Source organism: Hippoglossus stenolepis, chromosome 3 (assembly GCF_022539355.2).
Source record: "Hippoglossus stenolepis isolate QCI-W04-F060 chromosome 3, HSTE1.2, whole genome shotgun sequence".
NCBI classification, from domain to species: Eukaryota; Metazoa; Chordata; class Actinopteri; order Pleuronectiformes; family Pleuronectidae; genus Hippoglossus; species Hippoglossus stenolepis.
The window spans coordinates 26,669,816-26,693,726 of NC_061485.1; the positions used below are offsets into that span (position 1 = coordinate 26,669,816).

Sequence of the window (23,911 nt, forward strand, 5' to 3'; positions counted from 1 at the left end):
TTGGAGCCTCTTGTCACTTACTGTTTTCAGTGTTTAACTGATTCTCTACTTTTGGTATTAAATTCTGCCATTTTTTAATTTCTTCCACTGCTGATTTCATTTATTTTGGCTGCTGCAGCACAATCCTCCCACAGGGATCAATACACATTTATCTTATCTTTAAGTAGCCAACATCGGATGGAAGACTTGTCTTTCTTACTCAATGCTACTGTGTGTGTGTGTGTGTGTGTGTGTGTGTGTGTGTGTGTGTGTGTGTGTGTGTGTGTGTGTGTGTGTGTGTGTGTGTGTGTGTGTGGCAGCCAGGGGCCACACTGCACACAGCTGGTGGCGCGGCTGCAGCGTCTCGTCCCAGCAGGGTGTATTCTTAGCTCCCACAACCCAATAAGTGAAATGAGATTAGACGACACACACACACACATACACACACATATAACCCAAACCTCAACCACCACCACCACCACCCACACATGAACACACACACACACACACACACACACACACACACACTCATAGACACTTCAGACTGAGGCCATGTGTGGAGAGTGGCTGCTGCTGAAGTCTCCTGCCTGTAAGTTTTTTCTGGCTTTTTCCACATCTGTGTGTTGTGCCTGAGAGAAGCTCTGATGTCACATGTTAACATACATGTCAACATACATGTTCAAAGTCCTTAAGTTACTGGTTCCTCCTCTTTGCTTCCCTCTGAAGGAGTTCTACGGTCAGGAACATCTTATTCCACAGTGTCTAACAGTCTAATTGTACTGTATACAACTTCTCGTCACTGAAGATGTAGAATGTTTATTGAAGATTATTTTTGTGCAACAGATTATTGTAATAATTTTCTCCTAAACTAAGCCTGAAGTAGTTTGTATCTTTGAAATAAAGTCCTGTGGGTTTGAAGGACATTTGATGATTTGAAGGAGATGTGTGAGGTGGATTTTTGTTAGTGTCATTCTGCTGCTGTGACGTTTATTTCTCTCATTTCATGACATTTTTTTTCCTTACTTGCTTATTTGTATTTGTGAATAAATGGCTGAATATTAATGTACAGTGTTTGCTGACAATTATAACTACCCAAATTAAGATATATTTTATATTATTAAAGCTGTGTTTAACTACATTCTCAGTCTCTGTTTGTACAACACTTATATCTACTTACACTAATTGTAAACGATTAATACGGATGTTTATACACCACCAAGCTAATGGGGGGATAAAGTTGTCAAATTTTCTTATTTGGTATAATTTCTGTTTATATTCATTTACTTCTCTTTCTATGTGTAACAGTCAATGTGTAGACACTAATGAAATTAATAAAAGTAGGAAATTGATATATACGAAAAGTGTTGGGATGCAAAACTCCCCTCCTGGGATCATTATAATTTGATCTTCATATATGTTATGTCATCTAATATTCCCCTTAAAGATCCAGTGTGTAAGATTTAGGTGAAAGGGATCTATTGGCAGAAATTGAATATAAAACAATCCTCTTGATTTTGTCCCTAGGGTGTTTCATCTAAATTGTACAAATTGTTGTTTTCTTTACCCTAGAATGGGCCCTTTATATATTTAAATACTTTATATTTACATCAGGAGAGGGTCCTCTCTACGGAGGCCTCCATGTTTTTTACAGTAGCCCAAACTGGACAAATTAAACAAGTTTTTATGACAACTGAAGGCTACCACAGGTTGTCTTTCGTGTTTGGAAGGGGAGGGTGAGGTGAGGGGTATTCAGCTGCAACATGCAACATTACCACTAGATGTCACTAAATTCTACACACTGACCCTTTAAAGAACTTTAAAGTAAACGTAAAGTTACTATGCTTGTTTCATCCTTTGACTTAAACCACTGTGGCTGGTGTTCATTTAAATAATTTCATCCAGCCTTCAAGTTTACTAAGGCTGCCATCTTTCAAACAGAAATACTCTACATGTTTGTGTACCCTTTTCTACACATTACCCATAATCCAGTCTGACATAAATTTGGAAACTTTGGGATCCCCTCTGCTGTAACGTCCTGTGGGTTTTGCAGTAAAAGTCATCTGATGAACCAAGGCCGAATTGATCATCTAAAGTAAAAAAAAAGTTCATGTTTTTTTCTAAATTAAATGCTTTTGTTAGGTAAATATTTTTTTTAAATATCATCTTACAGTCCTCAGCCCTGCACCTCGCTCATGTTCTCAGCCAGGACCAGGTGAGTCACGCAGATGCCTCAGTGGTGATACATGAGGCCAGCGAGGCTGCCTCACCTTGTTATCCACCTACAGAGTTTTCATCAATCAGTAGTGTGGAGCTGACATTTGTCATATTTGGGATTTGCTGGTTTCAAATGCAGACATTTTGCAGCCAAGCTTTAAATAGACTGTTGACCGCAGAATATTTGGTTGAGTGTGTGACAGAGAGAGTGAAGTGCTGCCAAGAAGCGTGTGTGTGCGTGTGTGTGCGTGTGTGTGTGTGTGTGTGTGTGTGTGTGTGTGTGTGTGTGTGTGTGTGTGTGTGCGTGTGTGCGTGTGTGTGTTTGCAGGACAGTATGTTTATGTGTGTAATGTGTGTTGGAGAGTGGCTGGGGAGGGCATAAGTGAATGGCTGTGCTATTGCATCCTCCCAGGAGACCTCTAAAACGCACGCGCGCACACACACACAGAGCGAGAGAGAGAGAGAGAGAGAGAGAGAGAGAGAGAGAGAGAGAGAGAGAGAGAGTACCTTAGCAGCTCCTCCTCCATCCCCAGAAAACTCCCATCTCTCTGACATACCTCTACATCCTCGCACCGCCCCTCAACTAAAGTCAGCTCACACACTCTCTCCTCAGGCAGACACACCGAGGGACGGTGGTGTTTGAAGAGGAGCCGTGCGTCTTTACGCTCAGAGTGTGTGTGTATGCGTCCTGCGAGAGTTGAAGAGCCCGCTGCGCTCAGACAGGACAGGAGTGCTGGACCCGGCAGCAAGTGATAAGCCGTCAGAGAGGAGGAAGAGGAGGTGGAGGAGGAAGAAGATCCACCGGGCAGCTCGGTCAATTGGCTTTGATTTGTCCACCTCCACACGCGTCTCTCCCTGCTCATGTTTACGCGCGGCTGAGAGGGAAAGCGCACAGGTTGGTTTAGAAGAAGGGTCCGGTTGAGCCCGAGCGGCTCCAGAGATTTGACTATATATCATTTTTTTATTTAAGCATCCCTCTTTCTTCCCCCCGTCACCCTGTCCCCTCTGAGTGAGGAGTGGCAGAGGGCGCGGGAGAACCGGGTGGACGGATCGCGGAGCTGCGCGCCTCCCCGGTGCCTGATCCACTGGATGCGGGATGATGGATTAACAGACATCTCCGGACCCTGCCGCCTTTTCTTTTTTGCTTTCTTTTCCACCACCCCTGTCCACCTCGGGATTATTTCAGCTCGCACCGACCTCCCCTCCATCCTTCTCGAGATGACCGAGGAATGTGTTCTGCGGTGCGTCCTGATGCTCTGCTGTGCGCTCCTCTCCGCCAACGCCAGTAACTGGCTGTAAGTTGGACTCCACGCCGCCTCTCTAACCCTCATCCTGATTTTAGAGTGCGCACCATACTCACTCCTCTCCACTTCCAATCTTATAGCATTCACCTGTTCTCTTTCTCCTCCTCATCTTCACAGCCTCCTCCAGCTTGGTGGTCTCTCATGTTAATTGTTAACTATCCAAACACACTCACACACACTCTCCCTCCTGCAGGTCTCTTTCTGTCTCCCCCAGACTTAATAACTTACCAACACCGCTACATCCCCCATTACACAAGTGAGAGAGCACATGCTCTTTCTTTAAGGCGCAGGTCGCCATAAAACAGCATTTTCTTCATTGAAAAATGACAATGACAATGCATCCTGCAGGTAATATATATATTAATATAATATATAACGGCAGGTGGAATTATGACTCTAATATTCACATGCAGCCTGAAGGAAACAGTATATAAAGTTCATTGACCAAGTTTCCTTTCACCCTGATATCTTTCTGCCCACATTTGAGAGGAGATGCTCTTTGGAATCTGATCAGTAAATGTTCGTAATGGTGCAGTAGTGTGGAGAGATTTGAGATTTTTTAGTGCAGGCTGTGAAATTTAATGAGCTAATTTTCTTTAAATGCCAATAAAAATGTAAAAACTAACAGTGAAGAGTTCCCGGAGCAATAAAACCTCTGCCCTGCATCCTTCATAATCTTAAAACTCTTAATCTTGTGGTTTTGTCAACACTGATGTTATTTTATATGCAAGAGAAATAAAATCATTAATATAGTCATTATTAGGGAGATGTGGGGTAGTTCAGCTGCATCTGAGCTCAAATAACTCCTTCTAAAAACTGTCTTACAATAGTTTCTAAATGCTTACTGTACAATTGCATGAAGTAGAAGAGAACTGCTGTGAGTTATTAAATTCTGCAGGTGAACACCGAACATTTACATGACCAGAAGACAATATCATAAGGATCTCGCTGGAGATTAGAAATAATATAAAAGTACTACACGGTCAGAACAAGCCTTCATTTCTTAGTGGAGGATGTTGGAGCAGCCAGACTGCAGGGTAGAGCTGAGCGGGGAGCCTGTAGCTGAGCTGCACAGTGCCACCTCTTCCTGGGGCCGGTCGGTCGGGTCGCATGTGTGTGCCTGCTCTCCCAGCAGCCTGTGGGAGGTGGCCAGGTGGGTTTCTGCATTCCTCCGCAGGCTCCACTCCATTTTGCGCTGTCATTCATTCCTCTCAGCTTCTGCTAATTTACAAGCAGCGCTCATCACTCAGGGAGGACCCTCCTCAGGTGGTACGAGTTATACCTGACGCTGGTGCAGTTATTGCACGCTCACCTGCTCTTAGAATCTTACAATTGAAGTGTCTGCTTTGCCAAACAGTGACTGCGTGTTGACTTTCATAATTGTATAATTTCCTTGTGTTAATCCATTTGTAATAGTCATAATAGTTAATAATACACTCCAGCCTGCCATGTTTACATCAGCCGAGCGCCGCAGACGACCCAACTGACATTGTTGACAGATTCATCAGAATAAGTCAAATCAAGGCCATGCCAAACAGCAGTGCCTACCCTCACTGAGTGCAGAGGTAATTGTGCTGTTCAGGGCTGAAGGCGTGGTGACAGCAGCACAGAGCAGGCATGTACAGGCAAGCTGCCGAGCTGCCAGTCCGCTCTACGGGGTTGCACTGTTCAGGAGAATCTGTGTGTGTGGCTGTGCGGACTGTAAATCGGAGTCCTCAGCACCTCAGTCTCACCTTCACGCCGCAGTCAATACACTCAGGGTCACGGGATGGAGAGCACTTAGATTACTGCTGTATACAAGTGGTGACAGATCGAACTGTAAAACATGCATTAACTAACTCACTGCACACTCGGAGCAGTTTACCACAACGCCACTTGATAGGACAGGGCAACATGGGTGTTCATTTCAAGTGTTAATCACATGGGTGGGGGGGGTTTGCTCTCTACATGTATTTGTCTTCATGAGACACCCGCTCACTGTGACTGCTGCGTCATGTACTTATCTCGTACTCTATCTCACTGTGGATAACAAACCCACATGAAATGATGTGAGAACATCAAGGGATCATGACACATGTAAAAGACCCTCTCCTACTTCGGAGCACAAGGGGTCAGGGGGTCAGGGGGTCAGGGGGTCTCTGGGCCTGTGCCTGATGGACCTGTTCTGTAATTCATCTGAGGGTAGGAGGAGTGTCCATCTACATGACTGAAGCTTTTTTTAATACATTTTAAAAAATAATTAAATTCATGTGTTCAGATTAGATTTTGTTTTTGACGCTCTTGGTAAATATGTTTCTATACCAAAAACAGTTTGATTCAATACTACAGAGAATGTAGCCATGACATTGGAAAAAAGTTTGGTGCTGACTTCATTACTCTTCCACATGTTTCTATTCACCGTAGACGTTGTGTTGTGGTTCTGAAAAACGCGAGTTGCAATTCATTTGGAATATGACGACTTTCAGTAGATTGAATTTTGCTTGAACAATTCATTTGATAGAAGATTTTGAGTTAATATGTAATAATATTAATTATATTATATTGTATTAATTTATTAATATTTTATTTGCATTGTAAGGCCTGCCTTTGATTTATAAAAGCAAAAGAGTTTGGTTTTAAGATATGAAATCAGTATTTATTAATCATGAAAATCTCAGAAGATTAATCGATAATTAAAACAAATAAATGCCGCCCTCGTGCTGTTATATGAGAAATATGACACACTATTGTTATTTCACTCATGAAGCCTTTCTTAAAGTTTGCATTCACTAAATATGATTTACAAAAGTTGAACTGTTTCCTCAGAGGTGCTCTTCACATTACTGCAGCCTGACCTGGACTGCACTTTAACTTTTGACTGTCACTGTCACCTTCAGCACCTTTATAATCACTTTGCCAAATCTCTGTGGCTGCTGAGTTATGTTCAGTGTCCCGCTGATGAAAAGGGATTTCAATGCTACTTTTCATTAGTTTGTCTGTCATCGCCCACCTCCTCCGCCTCTGATTCTGACCCTGCACTGACTGGTTCGGCTGCACCTGCACGCTGCTCCAGGTCTGCTTTTCATCTGCGTAGCTGTCGTTTTGTTTTTGATGGAATATATATATATTGGCATCGCCCTCGGCAATGGCACAAAGTCAGTATTTACCACGCTCGGTGCAGAACAATGGTAACCACTGACTGTGCAACACACATGCTCAAGCTCACACACCGACACATGCACAGCTGTTACCCAGGCATCATAGATATCCATCAAATAACTTGCCCGTAATATTTAGTAAATTAAAAAACTCTTGTTTAGTCCCAGCAAGGTAGCTTTGTTGCATTTCTACCTTGTTTTCTAACAATGAACAAATTGGACAGACATCTTCAACTGAAGCATTTTCAGCATCAGGGCAAGAATTTAGCAAAGAAGAGACTTTCAATAGACAAAGTTTGGGGAACCACTCTTCTATAGGGAACTAGTTACAATTCATATTGAGGTGGGCATGAATACCAGTACTAACTTTGCAATGGCTGTCAAGATATTTCTTGCAAAACAAAAATGTTAACCACAAGGTGGCGCTACATGGGAACTCAAGGGATCATTAAAGCCATTCTGATCATCCTGTGGGAGCATAAATCTACTAAGTTAAGGATGAATAGTAAAACCTTTGATCCTCTGACTTGAGTGACATCATCAGGTCAGAATTTCAGTTTTCCAGTACTTTGGTCAAATTTCTAAGCTAACGACATTCCAATCAGCCTAATTAGCAGACATTAGCATGCTGACACATTGAAGTAGATGGTTAAAATTACACCTGATAAACATCAACATCAGTAGCAGTCACACAAGTCATTGTGGATATATTCACGCTTGAGTATGACTTTAAAATCTTACTCTACCTTTCTACCATAATTACTGTGTTTACTCACTATTTTTAACTGAATCAATTGATTCAAACGTTGCTTTAAATGTTAAGATGTACTTCAAAAGATATCAGATGCTGACCTGAGTGTAGTTGTAAATCATTTCTCTCACCACTCCTGTGGTAAAAGAAGGATTACATCTGGCATGTGTCTAAAGAAAAGACAGAAAACAAGAGGCCGTGCTCGTCTTCATTTATTTGTTTAGTTAAACTGTCATGAATCTGCTCTGCAGAAAGGATTAGAGACCTCAGATGTTTGTTCAGGAAAGCTCGTCTCTTTTAAAACCTAGAAAGAGTTGAGTGTTTGCTTTTCAAACACTTCACTTTCAGTTGGGAACAGTGGGTTCAAGTTTGGATGCCATGTGCTGCTGTCAACATGAAGCAAGAGATATAGCAGCGAAGCCAGTGGGAAGATGAATATGATTGGAAAATCATATATCATCAGCAAATTGATCTGGTTTATGTAAAATGTTGCTTTGCTATTCCTGTTGTCATGGTTATGTTATCATCGACAACAAGGCTGGCACTAAAATAGGAGAGTTGCAAAGAGTCATTTATTGAACCACAAAAAAACACAGAATAATTAAGCCTAACCATGAGTTGTATTAATAGGACAGACGACAATAGTGTGTGCAATGAGTATGGCGTATATATGGTGTTGTATGGTGTGACAAACCAAAGAGACCAAGGAGGAAGGTTGGGGAGGATGCCGAGGGAGAAAGAGAGAGAGAAAGGTGGACCAAAATGGTCGTTCTTTATGTGCTTTAGAGGCTCAGCCCAGATGCTGCAGGGTCGAGCAAACAATCCTCTCCACCTCGCAAGGGACAAACACGGCAGAGAGAGAGGGTCGTCACAGCTATCGTCAAAGTCCACTTATGTAAAGCAGGATAAAGAACACACACAAACACTGGTCTTTTCTTTCTGTCTGTGTCTCTCTCTTTGTCTTTCAGTTTCTTTGTGAGTGTGTAGGTGCATGTGTAAGCATGTGATCATATATTGTCTGCTTGTCTCCTGGACAACGTAAAGAGATGGCAGCTGATGGGTAACCAGAGAAAGCAGAGCCCTTGGGTATGCGGCACTTCCGGTACAAGCTGGCGCCTCGTACACACACGCACACACACATGAATGTGGTAAAGCTGTGGCCTGTTATTTCGAGAACTCATGTCACCAGAGTGTGTGTACAATTATCGTGACACGCTTGGGGCCACAGGGAATCACTCAGGGTGACCAGATTAATGCCAGGACAGCTCGGGGCTGACGAGGAAACATCAGGGTCGCTGAAAGACGAGAGACCGAACTGAACACACAGAGGTGCACAGGGTTTTTAGGAGACACAACACCGGGCTGTGAACAGCTGATCGAATTCCAAAATGTATATGGATGCATTGACTTGACAGCAAGTTACATTGACTTTTCTTTCAAACGTTTCAAAATATCTCGATCATAGCATCTGCAAATACCTGAGAGGGGGCATGTGTTACATGTGGTGAAAGTGTCAGGTGAAGGTCAGTGCTACTGACTTGGCCTGTATATCAATATGGCCGGCAGTTACAGAACCATTGAGAGTGACACACAACTCATGGAGGCAATTCATTTATCAACTACTGCAACTCAGTCAAATCAGTCCCTCTGAGAGCGCATACCTCCACCAAGGCTGATGCCCTTTTTTGCCATTTTAAAGCACTGTTTCCCCTTAAAACTAGACTGTGGCAGCACGCCATATTCTAATTTGTCCCACCACAGTTTCAGAATGAACCTAAAAAATGTTAACACTTCTCAGTGTCTCAACAGAAGAGAGCACTAACTTTGTTTTTTTGCTCTGCATTGTATAGCTGTGTGCAGCACTATTATGTCCATAACGTTGTTACTGTCCATACAGACTGTCAGACCTCAAAGTTTCAGCTGCAGTTGTGCATGTAACCCGCAAGTGGTATGCAATGCAGTTCTGTCTCTCAGATGAGAACTTGTCTCTCACTCTTGAGTCAGTGTACTTCACTTTCCGTCACTCGGAATCTGCGGCACTACAGAGCAATGTTTGTGCACATGCACGTGCACCCCTCGACCGCCATGGGGTGAATGAATTCTGTGGGAAATGCTGCAAAGAAATCGAAACTTTCAGTATACAGCCTTTTTTTTTTTAGATCCACCAAAATTGACTGTTCTTTCCTGACCTACACTGAATCCTTCCACCGAGTTTCATGGTAATCTGTCAAGCAGTTTTTGTGTAATTCTAATAACTAACAGACAGAAAAAGGAAAATATAACCTGCTTGGTGTCAGGAACAATAATAACTCTGCACACAGGAAGTGCCAATAGGCATTTCAGTGTAATATAACATTGCTATTGAGCCAAAATGTTAATAAATGATGGTTAAAAACATGGAGCTGAAGTTGTAGCTCACAGAATCTGTGGCAACAGTATCTCAGTATTGTCTGTGTGGGGCTCACAGTGGCAGACTTTTAAAATCCCTACGTCCCTGTCCAGGTTAATACCCCCTAATTATCACAGCAAGAGCAAACTGAGCATTAGGAACATGTAAGGGCACTTAATGTAGCGTTCAATGCTTCACTTCAGTCTGCAAACAAAAAGTCCAAATTGAAAACTTAAGGATTCTGTTCAGACGAGGTACCAAAAAAAGTGAGAAGCATGCTGTAAATGAATTCTAACCTTGTGCACAGAGAGTTCTTTATACATGCAAACTTGTGCACAACACATAAGTTACACATGTGTGTTAACTGTGTAAACAGTAATCAGGAGCGGTAAATGCTGCATGTTCAAGCCTGCCCACTGTGCATGACAGATTTCAACTTTACAAGCAGGCTCATCTTGTTATCAATTGCGATCAAAAGTGAATGCGAAAATAACACAACCATGAATTCATTGAATTCAGATATGGATGCAACTCACTTTTGATTCAGTTCACAACTTTATGAATGTTTGAATCCACATTTACAACGTAAGAGATCAAATCATCGGTCTTGTAGTGACTTGTCTAATATCTTGTGTATTATCCTGCTCACATGCAGTTTGCCTCAGTGTCATTGCAAAATCTTAAACTTGTAAAATTATAAAATTTCAAATTGCATATTGGATCATACCTCTCCTAATCTATTAATATACAAATTATTTTAACCTCATTCTCATCTTGTAGCTCATTGACGTTTAATAGGCCATTATCAAAAATGTAGCTTACCACACATTTACCATAACTACAGGTGCATTTGTAATTCATTTAATTTATTTATTAGCCACTTGGCAACTCTGTGCAGCTAAATAACTAAAACACATAGGTGACACGGTTATGCTCTCATCAATGTAATAACATAGACATCCAGCTTTGGCAAACAAGCTCTGACAAGCTGTCTGTATCTGTAGAAGGGAGAAGATCTTGTGAGCTGTTGGTGGAGACCAAAGCATGAGCTAATACAATTTGTTAGGGTTTTTGTAACTGATAGTAATTGATGTTATAGCCCTGTTGCTGATCATCAATATGCCATTTACTGTTATAAGCTGGTGTTTTAAATTGTTGGACATTTGAAAAATTTGCTCATTCATGCTACATTATTTGTGTCCCTTGGCTGACACATAGTACCATTGGCTTACAAACTACTTCAAATAACAAAACTGTCTTAATGGGGTCAGAGGGGTTGAGGGCCACTGGGACCCACTGGAAACTGATTGGCCACTTACAGTCTTACTGATTGGTGACTTACGGATGCTGTCAACCTGTCTATGGGTTGGTCAGTCTACCACCAGGTCTGGACAGACTACTGATGCTGGATGTGGTACAGACATTCATGGAGTCCAGAAGGTGTATCATACTGACTTTAGTGATCCTCTCTTTTCCTCTTGATGTTGCATTTGTGTTTTGTAGTTAAACAGATGTTTGATGAAAACATTTGATCAATTGGCATTTATTTTGCTACACACATTGATATACCTCCCAGGATGAACTGTTATCATTTTGGTGATTCCTTTACTGACTTCACATGCAGTGCCATAATCATATCAATATTTCATCAATATTTAAATACTTTTTGGATTTGGATTCGTAACAATAATAAACCGCATGGTGCCAGAGCACCTAGTATAGCTGTTGACTATAAATCCTGTGTAGAAATAGGTTGAAATAGCAAAATATTATCTGAAAAATCCAATGACATGTTTCAGCGTTATGGAAAATACATTGAAAACTAAGGGTAGACACCTGCTAGGGGATGATGGGTCACAGAGATGCAGAGACCAGCACCACCATGACATGATCACACATGTCGATAATCTTTGTCCATCTAACCCCAACAGCACAAGTCCACCAACACGCCACTTAGGTGGGGCTTTGAGCCATGTTTAGCAACCCGGCTGACTTTACCTCCAAACTGAAATGGTCACAGGTACATAGCACAGCAATCAGCAGCAGCCAAGTCCTGCATTTAGACACAATCAGCTGTTCACAGCTATTGTTTCCTGAAAGCTACAGACAGAGCCAGAGCGCCGGTTACATCACCTGGAAAACAATAGAAAGCGGAACAAAGAATCAGAAGACAGTTGGATGAGGCTGGTGCTCACGTACATTATACTGACACACGTGTACATAAATACACACACATAGATACACACACACACACACTAATTGGTTCCTAGTCTTTTGGGGCCACAGCACTAACACCAAGCAGTAGGTTAATTTCATGGCTTTTAGGGCCTCTTTTCCCAAATGTGTGTGTGTGAGTGCGGGTTGTGGTGTTGGCAGAGCATGTTATTTTTAGGGGGAAATGAGCTCTAGTGGAGCCAGCAGAATTAAAAATACACTCAGACACGTGTGGGCACACATATACACACACACACACACACACACACACACACACACACACACACACACACACACACACACACACACACAAAACCACACAAGTGCTGGCAGACACACACACAATATAAGTGCTGATTGAACTCATCAGGTAGTTTTTATTTTCTCCATTAACTCTTTCCCGTCTTATTCCTCCCTGCCTCCTCTCCTTTTTCTCTCCTGTCGGACTTTAAATGATTCCCAGTGTCCTTTTTCCATTTTCTTCCCCCTCCCTCTTTCTTATCTTTCATTCTTTCCATTCGAGGTACTGTCTCCCCACTACACGGTTTTGAGTGTAGTGACTCAGAATTTGATCCACCTCGTCTTCCAATACAATATCTTGCACACCCACCCATTATTCCCACCACCGCCCTCAGATTCGTGAACCAATGACTGAACGTCACCAATGCTTTGTTTTTTCTTTTGGATGTTTTGGTTAATTCTCAGTGAGATATCCATCTTTTTAATGATTCATGCGTTTAACTCCTGGCAAAGAAACATGCATATTACCATAGCTAATTCCCAAATGCTTTATATCCTATACTCTGACTCAAAGCACACATTATCTTTAAAAATCATACATCTACAAAGTTTTGATTTTCCCATCATCTTCAACATGACATCAACAGCATTGCAATCAAGATAAAGGGTAATTCTTAACTGCAGCCGTTCCCACATCCACCACAGTAATGCTGTTGTGTTTATGTTGAGGTATTTACAGTTATTCAATTATCAGTTACAAGTATCAAACAATATCATCTAAAAGTCAAGCTTGAGCACTGGCATGCTCTCCGGATAATCTCCAGAGGGGCTGTATGTGAGTGTGAGGCTCTGGAGTTTGTCTTGCTTGCGCCATTGGTAAAAACTTGGAGAATGTCTCAATGAACCGATGTGAAAACACAGGAGGAGATCCCCCTCAGGAAGCACGACTAGCAAGGAGGTGTGTTGATGACGTTTCTAACACACAAGAGACGCAAAAATGAAAAAAACTAAAACACTGCAAACATCTCAGGATGAAAGAACGCTTCCTCACTCGTAGAAGACACTGACAAACATATCAAGCAAGCTTTTGGTGATAAGGGCTGATGCCGCTGTCGATGTGCTGGAAACTAAAATCTGTGATCTCGGCACCGAAATTTAACTTTATACATCTTGCAGTCTGCACGACCCCTGATCTGAACAGGCGAAGAATCTCCCACTGCGTTGTTCATGTGTAAAAAGGCAAACTCCGGGGAAAGTCCAGACCCAGTTCTGCAGGCATTGACCGGACTTCATTTCTGAAAATGGCTATAGCATGAAGCTGATGTACTGTTTATGTGGTTAATGGCCCTGCTTGTGAGACACTGTTTTAATAGACATGTGTTTTCTGTCAACTGGCACCACAGAGCGATATGTGTAATTAGGACACGCATTACATTGGATCTGATTTACAGAGATCAGGGGTCAAGGTGTCAGTAGCAGGACAGGAGCTCACTGACACCGGACTTGACACAGGTTCAAAGGTCAGTCTCACATTTGCAGGTCAGTGGTGGTCACTGAGATCCACGTTTGCTTTCTTTGCAGCTCTGCTTTTTCTTTGTCTTCAGGAAATATTGATTACAAGTGGTGTCAGTTGACATACAGAGGGGTTTTAAAGAGCATGATGCACAGTACAAGGTGAGGAATATACAAGTATTTTATATTTTATCGTTCTTTCCCCACCTGCTTCCTTTTGCAAGGAAAAATCTTCAGTGTAAAACATCAACAATGATGCTCCGAATTCCAGACCCCAACTTGTTTAAAGTCACAGATCAGACCTTTAAAAACTAATAAACACTATAGTTCAATTGAGAAAAGATATCAAGATAGATTTGTATTTTAGAACTTAACCAGTAACCCTTTCACATGCAATGAGCAGCTGGAGAACACTTTTCAGGAAAATGTTGAAAGTTGTATAAGGTCTTTCTTCAACTGCCAACACACTGGCTGTCTAAAACTGTCCACTGTTCAGTGAGATATCTACAGGTAAACTGGGAGAACAGTGCCCTCTAGAGGTCACAACATGTCTTACATACTGTAGGTGTCCACTGCAGAGGGGACAGGGAGGGTTAGCTCAGGTCACACCACCATTTATCTTTACTTGAAGTCTCCTGCAGCCTCTCCGCTGGCAGCGCTGAATCTGAGGCTATATTGTCAGTTGTGAAACTGAGCTGTCGCTTCATTTCAGTTTAATTCTCCTCATGGCAGTTTGTTGGTCTTAAACTAAAGAAAAATATTGTGCATCAAGTAAAAACTCGACTGTAACTTGTTGTTGCAGCGTTGCCTGCAGCTCTGTTGGTTCCTTTAAGAGCTTTGCACAGCAGCTCAGTAGAAAAGACGTTTCTTAGACTCTTTCTTGCAGCTCTGCTCCTTTGCATTTCCAATCCATGCTATATTTACCTGTCAGTGTGTGCCTCCGCTGTGTGCTCAGTGCTGGAAAGGCAAACACCAGGATATTTTCATATAAATACACATAAGAGATGACGGAGGCAGAGAGTGAGCTACAGTGTGTGAGCATTTGTGTCCCTTTGTACGTGTGTGTATGTGTTGAGTGTCATGCAGATGTGTCCAGCTTCCATACACCCTCTACCCCTTTTTTTCCGTTTCTGCACTGTCTCTTAGATTATAGTCAAAGAAGTAAAAATATATATATATATTTTTATATATTCAATGTTGAATTAAGATAGTGTCGGAAAATTGATTGGGTCAGTTATATTTCAGCCAGAATGAGTATTTTATGGGAGTCAGGTATAGGAAGGGTGTATGGGACTTAATGCTAAACTACATAAAAATAGAAAACAGTGGATTGTATAAAGTTGAGATATCTGACCTAGATTTCCCTAGAATTAACAGAATGAGGAAAGGAATATCTACAAATTGCTTGTTTTGTCTGACAATAGTCTCAAGACAATTCATTTACACCAACACAACAAAAAAAAGAATTAGAAAATTCTAAAATTTCATTAAGAAGCCAAGAACAAGCAAAGAATCCTAATTTGTTTATTTATTGTCGTAAATGAATGGGTTAAATTAATAATTTTGAATCTTTTGAAACATGCATGAGTAATGAATAACACCAATTCCATTCAATATGAAGTAAGTCACTATTCTTAGCACAAAACCACTACTCACAAAATATTTCAAACCAGTCTTTACACTTCAGTTCAGGTAAAAAAATAAGTAACATGTCTATTACAGAGCATTAATGAAGGATCTTTTCTTTTACATATCTGAGGTATGCACTCTGTTTCCAACAACAACTGAGCAGGAAACTTGTGGTGATAGTATGTGCAACAAAATAGGCCTAATCTGAGCTCAAAGATCCATTTCCTTCAGAGCGTCTCACTATCTTCCTTCAGAATGAAGCTCTAAAAGATAGTAAGTAGACCGTTGAGTTTAGATTGATTCGTTACATATGACTTAACTATTATTTGACCATTAAAATTGTTGATTTATTTATTGTTGATCAACTAAAACATGAATCCAGTACTCTTACACTGAAATACATAATCTGATAACTATTTTTAAAATTGAAAATAGAGTTAGTCATATTTAGAAAGGTTAAAAGCTGATATATGCGTTTTTATATTATCCTTCGTCTGCTTGTCTGCAGATAAGAACGTGCGTCATAGTGTCTCCTCTGCTTGAAATTATCTCGTATTTTCAGTTTCAGCCTCCCATGAGTCTGTGGGGGGCTCAGGGTGGGAGGTATGGAGCATTCCACCTGGACACTAGTGTGTTCGCAGGCCGCTGTGTGTTTGTGTTGCATTACACATGGCAGCCTTCACAACATGACTGGCTCCACTGGGCTTAGGCCCCTGGGATTTAAGCACGCAACTACCAGAGGCTAGAGAGAGAAGAGGGAGAGGAATGAAGATGAGATGGGGAATGATGCGTGCGTGCGTGTGTGTGTGTGTGTGTGTGTGTGTGTGTGTGTGTGTGTGTGTGTGTGTGTGTGTGTGTGTGTGTGTGTGTGTGTGTGTGTGTGTGTGTGTGTGTGTGTGTGTTGCCCTGTCCTTCTACGGTTTGACTCCTCTGTCTCTGTGTTGAGGTGTTTTGTTAACCTCGTCTCTGGGAAGTGAAGGGTACACACAGTAGAATGAACAGATAAAACGAGACAGGGCAGCAAACGCTCACTCGCCCAAGGCCTGCGCTAGACTTTTCCCACGCGTGTATACACACACACACACATATACACACATGCAGAACATCACCTGAATAACAGCTTATCCAATGTTTATTAAATGTTTCCAGGGTGAATGTCAGGCCATAGGGATGATGTGTGTGTCTTTGTGTGTGTGGTGCTGCCCGTCGGTGGAGCAGCTTTCCGTTGTTGTCTCGTATTTTCTGTCTGATGGTCTCCCAGCTGGATGCCTCGGCCCAAACGCAGTGACCTGCCCAGGGCTACGCTAAACAACAAAGGGGGATCAAACATCCCACATGGCTTTGATGAAAGCCTCACAACTGCAGTGGAGTAAATCAGTGCAGGGCAGAGCTGAGCTGGAAGGGGGGGCATGAGGGGGACCTGTTGAGAAATAACCTCATGGATAGTGAGGTCTGTTTTGAACCTCTTTTCATTTTTGATTTTCTATTCAACGAGAGTTGTTGTGCTGATATTTTTCGGGAATTGTGCAACTGAATTAACTTCAAAACTGTTGTCTATTGTTACATGTGACATTACATTGGCATCTTTGCATGGAATGAAGAGACTCTTCTGTTAAAGCTGCACAGATGGACTTTTCTGACCATGTGGGAGCAGAAGAACAAGCTGAAAACACAACCTTGAAATACTTTCATGAGGAATATCTTAAAAGACTGTTTTATACAAACAATACACAGCAAATATTACCAACAGCATTACATTGTTTTACTTCATTTGCTTCCATCCAACCTGATCCTTGTATCTCTATTGTTGGTCTCCACCAGTTCCTGAGGGAAATACCTGGCTCTTTGAGAGACTAGCTGCAAACATTGTGGACAATTTAGCAGCTAGTCTCTTACTGGGTAGTGTACAGTGCGCTCAACAGACCCAGTCAAGTTTCTTTTGCAATCTACCAAACACTCTGCAAAGGTTAGGAAAACTACAGCAATCCATCACACATCAGTCACTTAATACTAATGTAGAAATAGCTACTACAGCTTTCAACAAAATGTTGGGATTTCCTGACATGAAGACATTGCAGTCGCTCTGAGGAATATTAATGAAAATGATGCCTCATGCATAAGTGGTGGTCAGCGTTACGAGCGAGTGAGGTCACCAGCTAGGGTGGATGTGAGCGGAAGTGGCTGAGATGAGGTGGAGTGGGAGAGAGCGGGGTTATCACAGCGATGAGTGCAAAATACTGACACTGTCTGGTCGGGAAGAGAAGAAGGGGGCCATCAAAGAGGAAGGGAGAAAGAGAGGAGAGATAATCTGGGCTGTTGAGAGGAGGAGATGAAAGGGTGAATGGAGAGGAGGAGCTGTTTGACCTGCGTGAGGATGATATACTAATTATACTACCACATCATGCACTAATGCTAAACGTCCAGTACTTCTGTCCTGTTAGCATCCAAACTCAGGTGGGTTCAAAGAGCCGAGATATAGCTACCAGTTGACCGTGGCAAAAGAAGAAAAATGATCTGGATCTCATGCAGAAATGCTCATATCTATCAACCCTGTGCGCTGATGTAAAACACTGCTACTAAGACTACTGTCAATAATCTGACCGCAGAATCCTTTGCCGTCTGGATTCGTGCCAGGGTTTGATTGAGACAGGCAGACAGGGCTTCACTGAGGTATGTGTGGTCTTGGGAACTCATAACCGGAGACCCAGAAAACAAGCCTGAGAAAAACAACATGTCTACTTGTTCTTGTAACAGCCTAAAGGTTCATTTTGTTGGAATTTGTTTTTATTAAGTGCCATTTGATATTCAAAAACCTGCCCATTGTATGCAGCAGCCTGCAAACACTGAATTCATCCCTTCATATTAAAGCAGGCTGGTGATCATGTATTATACCTGTCCTTTACACACTCCATCGTTTACAGTTGTGATGTATGTAGGAGTGCCAGTTGGATTTAATATGGTTTCTGTTTTTATGTGATATATTTAAGACTTTACCTGTTGGATTACAAGGTCTTACCTAAATGGAAAACTTATTTCCTTTCAATTTAAGATTTAGATTATCAGCGTTTTGCATTTGGAGCTGGGTTAGCTTAGCTTAACAGGACGATTGGAAGCACACACAAAGTTTTAAAACATACCTACTACTCAGATAAGATACTGAACAATGTTTAATTCATACTTGAACACACTCACTGTGATGATGAAACTCTGAGGAGATTCACACAATAGTATAACAAGAAGCAGCCCCAGTATGTAACGCCTCCTAAAATGAAAATGTTTCACATTTCATTGTAAAAATTAAACAAAGTCGTTCACCATCCACTTTGTACAGCGCATAGAAGAAATCTAAATATTTAAATGAGCAAAATCTAATTGGCAAACTAATTTCCACTTTTTACAGTGCAACTTGCCGTCTGTTTCTTTGAATCAAGTGATTTGTCCTTCTGTGCATACTTTTTAGCAAAATGCTTGTGTCAGGTGAGGATTTATCACCTCTTTCTTTGTTTTAGAAAAACGAACTGGACTTACAGACTCAACATGGGTTTAAATGACGTCGACAGACACTCTGCGGTGTAGACAGTACATAATCAGGGCTGCTCCCTCTGTGGGACACTCACTGAAGAAGACCTATTTCTGTAGGGTGCAGCTGGCCCGCGAGATATGAGACTGAAGTGAGGTGAGGTGGATGTGTGAGGGTCAAGGCATCCAGACCAATGCCATTTTCTCGGATTATGATATCTGCCTGACCTGGAGGTGGTGTGTGTGATAAACCACTTTCCCTCCTCTCAGTGTCCTCATTACCAGACATTTACCCAAAACATTCCCACAACCTCATGGGAACAAACACTCCTGACACCATCTCTGCTTCTCTCCTTTCGTCCAATTTAACCAACGTGGTTTGTAAGGAAACATTAAACATGGCGGTAACTTGTTGAAATCATGTGTTGTGTCTGTATTAGAATTTACCTCTTTAACCTGCAGAGATCAGAGTCAGTATTTTCAACGTCTTTACTTGTACTTTAAAGTCCCCTATAAATACGTTATTTTTCATTTTGGATAACAAAACTTAAAGAGATCCTGTTGTGTGCTTTTCTTTTTCTGTCAGGTACTTGGCCAAGCTGTCGTCAGTGGGAAGCATCAAGGATGAGGAGACGTGCGAGAGGTTACGAGGCCTCATCCAGAGACAGGTTCATACCTTTAACTACTGACTATTATGATTCAAACATTATAACTCTATGTTCACGGTTCTTTTCATGCATCCTGGTGACACAATCACCACAAACACTCAAACATGGTGGAAGTCATTGCACCGCCTGTAGAGGCTTTTCTTAGAAAAGCAGATGCACCTGTGTTTAGTTCAGCTGTTCATTCATGGCAGAGGCCTGTCCTTTTGAAATAGATTGATGTCTTTACATTATGGCTGAACAAAAGCTTTCACATGTGTGGAGGGTTGCAATGGTGCCCAAGTGGAGCAGGCATGCATCGAAAAGTTCAGATTTTGTTATTGCAGCTAGTCCCTGTTGACCAAAGCATGGACCATGAAATAATTAGGATTAAATATTCAGTATTTCTAAATCTGTACAAGAACAGAGTGGCCAGAGATGGTAAAATGTTTTTTTACAAAACTGAAATATCGATTGCTAGCAATATTAGCATTGAATCTATAGTTACAGCGCCATCGGGAGTTCTGTAGTAATACATCCTGCATCAACCAATGCTGAAAGTGCAGCACAGACCTTGTTTTTTCTGCTGTAAAGATGTCATAAGATTTCTTAAAACATCTTTATCTTCGGTGTTCAAAGGTACAACTGTGCAAAATTTGAATTATTTAAATTTAAATAGGTTAGGTTTCTAAAGATAAATACACAAATCAAGCTACAATATTGAAATCAACTAACGCTAACTTGGGACTCCAGAGCAAACCACTCACTGTCTTAGCTAATACAAGAATCAGAAGCTTTTAAGCCTGTGAATCAGCCCCGGGAAGGTCTTCCAGGAGCTAAACCGTCTTGAAACCTCGAGCACCAGAAGTGTGTTGACGTGACTGACAGCTCTGAACTTGTACCCCTGTCTTTGGCCTTCTCTGAGGCTCGCTCAAAATCTTTGGAGGAAAATATCCGCTCTGTTGCCAAGCTCAATGAGTCACACACATCTTTGACAGCACATCCCCACATCAAGATCTATTTCGTGGCATATTTCAACAAAAAAACTATTAGAAAAGGGTAAATGCTTTATCTTTGATAAAGACATGAATTTAAATAACTTGACGAAAAGGTGAACATTTGAAATCACTGTGGCAAAGGTTGTGAGTCTATAGGTAAGCTGTGTTAACACTTCACTTAGTATCTGTAATTCATATGAGGACAATACTTAACCAGTTAGTCAGTTACTAGGAGGGATCGCATCATACCTGTGTGAATATTGCACCAACATTACATTAAAAGTGAAGGATTAAATGAAATAAATGAAACAGAATTTGATGCGTCATGTACATGCCGATAAACCCCTGGAAACCAATATGCTTCTTTGAGAATGTCGATCCATTATGAGTCTTGTCTTTCCATACTTCAATGCATTTGATACCAAATTCAGTATGTTAGTTTGACGTAGCACCTGTGTGTTTCTGCTCCAGGTTCAGATCTGTAAGCGCAGTGTGGAGGTGATGGATGCGGTGCGTCGTGGAGCCCAGCTGGCGATAGATGAGTGTCAGTTTCAGTTCCGTAACCGTCGATGGAACTGCTCCACGCTCGAGACAATGCCTGTGTTTGGCAAAGTGGTCACCCAGGGTAAGAGAACACACTGCAGTGATTCCTGACTATAGACAATGTGTCAGAATGTAGTTATTGTAAGTCGCTTTGGATAAAAGCGTCAGCTGAATGAAATGTAATGTAATGTAATGTATCAGTTAACTTAAGTATACTAAAAGCTCATGTCAGTTTAAAATATTGCAACAAATTTGAGTTTGGTTCCATTTGTGTTGGTTTAACCGCCCCCTGTATGTTAAAGTCTGGGCTCCCTCCCTGGGACTTGAATACACCCTTTATCTGTATATACACACCTCTTTTTGAAATTCAGACTAAGAAGCTCCTTTCAGTTCCATAGTCAAACAATATGACTGTGTTTGTGCATGTGTGTGTGTCTGCTAGGCACCCGTGAGGCCGCCTTTGTGTATGCCATCTCAGCAGCCAGTGTGGCGTTTGCGGTCACGAGGGCCTGCAGCAGCGGAGAGCTGGAAAAATGTGGCTGTGACCACAATGTACATGGAGTCAGTCCAGAGGGTAGGTCTCTCTCTCTCTCTCTCTCTCTCTCTCTCTCTCTCTCTCCCACACTCTCTCCCGCACACACACACACACACACACACACACACACACACACACACACACACACACACACACACACACACACACACACACACACACACACACACACACACACACACACACACACACACACACACACAAAACTAATTTTATGTTGAAAAGACCTGACAGATTGGTAGCTTAGTAATAATGCCATCTTCTCTACTTGTGTGTAAAGCCATATCTTTTACAGCATCAGTAAAGTTGTATTTTTTTTCTGCAAAATATAATATATATTCTACTAATGTAAAACTGTAGTGTTTATGTAATGTTTTAACGTAGAGGAAAGAGCCATTCAGAAAACCAATCTGTCTCTATTTGAATATTGTGTCCCAGGGTTCCAGTGGTCGGGCTGCAGCGACAACATTGCGTATGGTGTGGCCTTTTCTCAGTCCTTTGTGGATGTGAGAGAGAGGAGTAAAGGCCAGTCGTCCAGTCGGGCTCTCATGAACCTGCACAACAATGAGGCTGGACGAAAGGTAACGCACTGCTCTGCAAAGAAAATCAGCCTGTTTGTAGAACACTGCACTTAAGTGTAGTGTATTCAGTATTAGAGGAAGATGTTTTCTAAAGTTGCTGGGAACAAGTTTTTTGACCTTGACATAGTTTGTTGTGTGTGTTACATAAGAGTCTGGGAGCTTACAACAGAAACAACACAGAGAGGAATGAAAACTGAGAGTCAGATATACTTAAGTCTTTTGGAGAAAGTCTAGTTAGGTTTCAAGTAATTTTAGTAAAGGCCAATTCATATGAGACATTTGCAAGTCCAGACTCAGGTCATCTAAGATTAATCCAAGTCACGTTCTTTTGTATTTTAAGTATTTTTGGAAAGTTTAAGTCAAGTTTCAAACAATTTAGGATAATTCAAAGTTTAGTCTTAAGTTATTTAAATTCAGTCCAAATCAAATCTCAAGTAAGCAAAGTTCAAGTCATTCAAGATGAGTCAAGTCAAGTTAAAAATCGTTTTCGTGAATATTTCCTGTTGGTTCCTGAATGTTGCCCAGTAAAATTAAATGAATATATTTCAAAGTTTTCATTTCACAGCTGTAATGGTGAGTTTTACAAAACTGAGAATGAGTCTTTCATAATAGACCTAATGATAAATAAAAGACCTAAACAATCTTTAGTAAGGATGTCAAGAGACTTAAAAATGTACATAATTAATTACATGATTTGTGATTAATCTAATTTAACTGTAACTGAAACTGAAATGCAGATGAAAATGAATAAGGTAGCCTTCTGTGTGACTTGATGCAGTCCCTGACTGTGCAGTTTAAATTAAAATATAGAGCTTTTCTAGTCTTGATGAGAACTTACAGTCCAGTTTTACCATTCACCCATTCTCAAACACATTCATACAGTTCATCTGTGTGCAGCCCTTTCAGACATCACTCACACAGCTGTCAGGGGCAATTGTGGGGTTCGGTCTCTTGCCCGAGGATGCTTCAGCATTGGCAATGGAAGAGCCGGGTATCTAACCATCGATGTTCTGAACCTACTGAGCCACACCCGCCACAGAGAGGACAAATAATCTATAATTATTTTTAAGCAATCAATCAGATTACATTTTAGGCTTGCAAGGCCTCCTTGTCTGTAGTTAACATGAAAGTCTCAAGATAAGTTTTTAGAGACTCAGGTCTGAGAAACGTTAAGTCTCACAGCAGTCAAGTCAAATGCAAGTCCCAGTCCTTATTTGTTTGTCCCATGTCCAAGTCTCATGTCCACAGCTCTGGTAGCAGTGAAAAACGTTGTTATAGTTGTTACTGTAGCAACAAAGAGTCTGTTTTGGAGAGATGTATGCTGGCAGTGGTGTGGGTCACCACCTCGTCTTTACAGATATTCCTCATCGGCATAATCTTGTTTTACTGTCCGTCAGCTAACCTGAGGTTCTTTGGCATCTCTGCAGGCCATCTTGTCCCACATGCGTGTGGAGTGCAAATGTCACGGAGTTTCGGGCTCCTGTGAGGTGAAGACCTGCTGGAAAGCCATGCCGCCGTTCCGCAAGGTGGGCAACATCATCAAGGAGAAGTTTGACGGCGCCACTGAGGTGGAGCAGCGCAAGGTGGGCACCACCAAAGTCCTGATGCCTCGCAACTCCCAGTTCAAACCTCACACGGACGAAGACCTGGTCTACCTGGAACCTAGTCCAGATTTCTGCGACTACGACCCACGCACGCCGGGTA

General features: G+C 41.7%; 1 protein-coding gene across 1 annotated transcript in view; it reads left to right on the forward strand.

The window, feature by feature from the left end:
- The first annotated feature begins 2,742 nt into the window (after window positions 1-2,742).
- Window positions 2,743-23,911, forward strand: part of wnt4 (wingless-type MMTV integration site family, member 4) — a 21,796-nt gene continuing 627 nt past the window's right edge. Inside the window, exons 1-6 of the mRNA XM_035148331.2 lie at window positions 2,743-3,488; window positions 19,475-19,556; window positions 21,002-21,155; window positions 21,516-21,647; window positions 22,065-22,207; window positions 23,635-23,911. The exon at window positions 23,635-23,911 is cut by the window's right edge and continues 627 nt beyond it. Of these exons, the coding sequence (XP_035004222.1) occupies window positions 3,283-3,488; window positions 19,475-19,556; window positions 21,002-21,155; window positions 21,516-21,647; window positions 22,065-22,207; window positions 23,635-23,911 (994 nt within the window). The 5' untranslated portion in view covers window positions 2,743-3,282. The remainder of the gene's footprint in view (window positions 3,489-19,474; window positions 19,557-21,001; window positions 21,156-21,515; window positions 21,648-22,064; window positions 22,208-23,634) is intronic.